Source organism: Eimeria mitis, genomic scaffold (genome assembly GCF_000499745.2).
Source record: "Eimeria mitis Houghton genomic scaffold, Emh_scaff390, whole genome shotgun sequence".
In the NCBI taxonomy this organism is placed as follows: domain Eukaryota; phylum Apicomplexa; class Conoidasida; order Eucoccidiorida; family Eimeriidae; genus Eimeria; species Eimeria mitis.
Window position 1 is genome coordinate 16,678 of NW_013572235.1, and position 4,592 is coordinate 21,269.

Below are 4,592 nucleotides of genomic sequence, written 5' to 3' on the forward strand. Positions count from 1 at the left end.
TGCTGCTGCTGTTGCTGCTGCTGCTGCTGCTGTTGCTGCTGCTGCTGTTGCTTGCTGTTGCATCTTCTGGTGCTGGTGCTGCTGCGTCTGTTGCTTAGTTTTAAGTTGGTTGTTGGTACTTTGTGTGTATTTCTCGTGTATCTATTCCTTTGTTACAGTGCGGAACACACCGCTAGGGTTTAGGGTTTAGGGTTTAGGGTTTAGGGTTTTGTATGTTTGTTGTGGTTTCAGTTTGTGCTGTCGGACTGTATCGTTGTTCCTTCTCTGCTGGTGGCGCAGCAGCTGCGGTCTTCGCATTTTCCTTACTATCGCTTTGTTACTTTTGAGGGGGAGCGGCTGCAGCACAGCGGGGTGTATTCTATAGATACTGCTGCTGCTGCTGCTGCTCCTGCTGCTGCTGGTAGTTCTGCTGCTGCTGCTGCCGTGGCAGCGGGACGCACGCATGCACTGCAGCACGCCGAGCTGCTGCAGAGAGCTGAAGAAGTTGCTGCAGAACTACATAAAATCGATGCGCTTGAGGTATACACAAACCCTAAACCCTAAACCCTAAACCCTTGGCGCTCAACTGTAAAATTAAAAGGCCTAGATGGCGAACCCTGAGCTATGCACCCTAAACCCTAAACCCTAAACCCTCACGTGCTGCATACAATATGTTCCGTCCTTAACCCTAGAATTGTTGATTGCTGCTCCTGGGGTTTGTCTCATACATGCGAAACCCTAAACCCTCACTGTTCTTAACCCCCGCCCTAAACCCTGAAGCTGCTGCTGCTGCTGCTGCTGCTGTTTGCATGCAGAGCGGCAGCGGGGAGTTCGTCAGCAGGAAGCAGCAGCAGCTGGAGAGGCTGCACAGGCTGTCCTTGCAGCAGCAGACAAAGCAAAAGGCATGGGAGCAGCAGCAAGAGCAGCAGCAGCAGCAACTGCAGCAGCTGCAGCAGCAGCACGCACAGCTGCAGCAACGCTGCGAGCAGCAAAGGCAGCGGACCGCCGCCCTAGCAAAAGAAGTTGAGGAGGTAAATAAACAAAAAAAATAAAAAAAATAAAAGAAAAAAATAGATAAAACAAAGCAAATAAATAAGTATGAGTATATGAAACAAATAACCAATACTATACAAATTACCGAAAATACAAATAAATACATAAATGATAAAGAAGTACAAATAAAAATACTTAATTAAATACATTCAATTAAAATAAATACAATAACATATATAAAAATAAATAAATACGACAATTCAGGTGGAATATATACAGCAGAAATCGAGAAGTGCCACAATTGCTGCTGTTGCTGCTGCTGCTGCTGTTTCTGTTGCTGCTGTTGCTGCTGCTGTTGCTGCAGCTTCAGGAAGCATCTGCTGACGCACAGGCAGCAGCAATGGTTGGATTTGGTAAGGGGTTGAAGCTGCCTCAGGCGGAGCTGCGGGAGCTGCTGCTGCAGCAGCAGCAACAGCAGCAGCAGCGAAGTGCAGCAGCAAAATTGCATGTGCAGCAGCTGCGGCTGGAAGCAGAACTGAAGGACTGCCGGAGCCGGCTTGAGGCTGCTGTAGCAGCAGCAGAAGCAGCAGCAGCAGCAGCGCAGCAGCAGCAGCAAGAGCAGCATGCAGTGCAGCAGCTAGCCACATATGAGCGACAGCTAGCTGAGGCAGAGCAGCAGCACGAAGAGCGGCAGCAGCAGCAGCAGCAGCAGCAGCAACTGTTGCAGCAGGTGGGGAGGGAGCTGCAGCAGCTACGCGGGGAGTCAGACCGACTGCTGCGAGAGAAAGCTGAAGCCGCCGCTGCTGCTGCTTCTGCAAGGCAGCAGCAGCAGCAACAGCAGCAGCAAATCCTTCATCTGCTGCGACAAGCAGACGCTATTGGTTTGGAGCTCCCCCTCAAGGTGATCTCTTATTCTTTGTTTTGTTTTTTTCTTCTTTTTTATTTTGTTTCTTTTTTCTTTTTCCTTTTGTTTTTGTTTCCTCGTCTTTTATCTTTTTTTATTGTTTTGTTGAATTGTTTCTCTTTTTCTTTTTTCTTCTTTTGTTTGCTTTCTCCTGTGGCTGTGTTCTTCTGGCATTCATCTTTTGTGCTTTGCTTATATCGCTGTTGGTGTTTAAGGGTTTAGGGTTTCGGGTTTAGGGTTTAGCTTTCTACTAAGGGTTTAGTGTTTAGGGTTTAGGGTTTAGGGGTATAATTTCGAATTGTCTCTGTATGTGGGGCTGCATGCGACAGCGAGGGACGTGGAAAGATGTGCAGCAATTCATCAATGACGCTGATCGCCAGCAGCAGCAGCAGCAGCAACAGCAGCAGCAGCAGCAGCAGCAGAGCCTTGAGGGATTGCGATGCTTTTCGTTTGACTGGGATGCGCTTCCTGCCGAAAAACGAACAGTAAAATGTTTCTATTTCTGCTGCTGCTGCTGCTGCCGTTGCTGCTGCTGCTGCTACTGCTGCTGCTGCTGCTGCAATTGCTTCCCTGCTGTTGCTAGCTGCGCATTGAACAGTAAAATATTTCTGTTGCTGCGGTTGCTGCTGCTGCTGCTGCTACTGCTACTTTGTGTAGTGGATGTTTAGCGCATTCAACATTGGGGCTTTTTTGCATGCAGATGATAGAAAGAGAGAACGGCAGTGGGGCGCGGGTGCAGCAGGAGCTACAGCGGCTGCGGGAGCAGCAGCAAAAGCTGCAGCAGCAGCTGCAGCAGCTGAATCCAAATTTTAAGGTCGAGGAGAAGCTTGAGGAGGTTGAGGCGAAGGTACAGCAACAAGAGGAACTGCAGCAGCAGCAGCGGAATGCAGCAGCAGAAGCAGAAGCAAAACTAAAAACATTACGCAGCCAACGGCGTGAAGCCTTTATGAAATGCTTTATACATTGCCAGAATGTATTGAATCTTATCTTTGCTCATCTATCAGCTGGAGGACCTCTACAAGAACAGCAGCAACAGCAGCAGCAACAGCAGCAGCAGCAGCAACAGCAGCAGCAAGGGGTGGCATCGGATATGCTGATGCTTGAAGATCATATGCAGGAGCCATGGCAGCAGCAGCAGCAACAGCAGCAGCAGCAGCGGCAACAGCAGTTTGAGGCTGGAGGGGCTCAGGCGTTTCTTGACCTTGAAAGCTCAGCAGCATTCACCAGGGACGAAGAGCCATTCAACTGGTAACAGCAAACCCTAAACCCTAAACCCTAAACCCTTACACCACGAAGCAAACCCTAAACCCTAAACCCTTACACCAAGAAGGAAGAGACATCCAACTGATAATCACAAGCTCCAAACCCTAGACCAAAGCTAGTTCATACGATAAGCAAGATTTGAAGTGTTTTAGGGTTTAGACTTGAAGGCTAGGGTTTAGGGTTTAGGGTTTGCGTGGTGCGTTCAGCGGTGTTTCTTTGATTTGCAAATTTCCCACCAAAAGATTTATGCCATTTCAGCAGCTCAGCGGTGGCGAGCAGCATGTTGCTGGTTTGTCTCTAGCGTTAGCTTTGTCTTCATTCAACTCTGTGAGCCCGAGGGTTTAGGGTTTAGGGTTTAGGGTTTACAGATAACCTGCCTGTTTCAAATATATGTATGTATGCGCTTTGTTCCTCTCTTCGGCCATAACTTCCTTCTCTCTCAAGAACATGAGGGTTTGGAGTTTAAACTTTAGGGTTTAGGTTTTCGAGTTTAGGGTTGAGGGTTTAGGGTTTAGGGTTTTTGTTTCGTTTCAGAAGGTACCGTTTTTACTATTGGATGAAATCGACGCCCATTTAGATAAAACCCGCTTAAGTCGATTGGCGACACTTTTGAGAGAAATTTCAGGAGGAAATAAAATTCAGTGTTTATTCATTACGCATAAAGAAAGGTAAAACACTAATCCTTTATATACTAGGGTTTAGGGTTTAGGGTTTGGGGTTTGGGAGGGGGGGCTGTTAGGACCTAGGGAACTCTATCTATCGATGAACTTACTCTACCAATGGCACTGTAAATCTCTTTGCATTCAATATATATATATATATATATATATATATATATATATATATATATATATATATATATATATATGTGTGTGTGTGTTTTTGTTGTATTCCTTGTGCATTTCAGGTTGTTTACAGCAGCTGATTTGTTAGTGGGTGTGGTGGAGGACACTGCGCCTTCTTCGTCGCGTTGCTTTTTATTTGATGTTCGACCGTACAGACACCGCGAGCCACCGTGCCCAGCGAACTGAAACTAAACCCTAAACCCTAAACCATAAACCCTAAAACCCAAACCCTGAGAAGAAGAATATCAGGGATTATGCACAACCCCTTTCTCTTCTTGTTCTAATTATTATTGTTTGTCTGCATGCAACGTGAGAGTGTTTCTTCTTATTTCAGCTTTGGGGCTTTCTATTATTTCGGTTTCTTTTTTTCACCCCAACAGGTATTGCAAAGCCCAGCTGTATCTACAGCGTAAAAAATCTATCCTCGGTTTTCCCTATCAGACGCCATCCCTTAATATACATATGTATATATATTTGACGTATATCTATCATACAGTATGCAAACTATGTATATGCATTTATACCTTATCTACATAGTGGATGCGCTAGGCAATAAGAATGAGTCTAGGGCTACCCTATATACTTCGCCATTACTACAAACTAGTACA

General features: G+C 46.3%; 1 protein-coding gene across 1 annotated transcript in view; it reads left to right on the forward strand.

The window, feature by feature from the left end:
• The window catches only part of EMH_0010580 (chromosome segregation protein smc1, putative), a gene marked incomplete at both ends in the record, with an annotated part of 9,563 nt that extends 5,393 nt beyond the window's left edge, over positions 1–4,170 (forward strand). Inside the window, 8 exons of the mRNA XM_013499000.1 lie at positions 232–519; positions 795–1,010; positions 1,343–1,873; positions 2,206–2,361; positions 2,577–3,124; positions 3,346–3,466; positions 3,674–3,807; positions 4,047–4,170. Of these exons, the coding sequence (XP_013354454.1) occupies positions 232–519; positions 795–1,010; positions 1,343–1,873; positions 2,206–2,361; positions 2,577–3,124; positions 3,346–3,466; positions 3,674–3,807; positions 4,047–4,170 (2,118 nt within the window). The remainder of the gene's footprint in view (positions 1–231; positions 520–794; positions 1,011–1,342; positions 1,874–2,205; positions 2,362–2,576; positions 3,125–3,345; positions 3,467–3,673; positions 3,808–4,046) is intronic.
• Between the last annotated feature and the right edge of the window lie 422 nt (positions 4,171–4,592).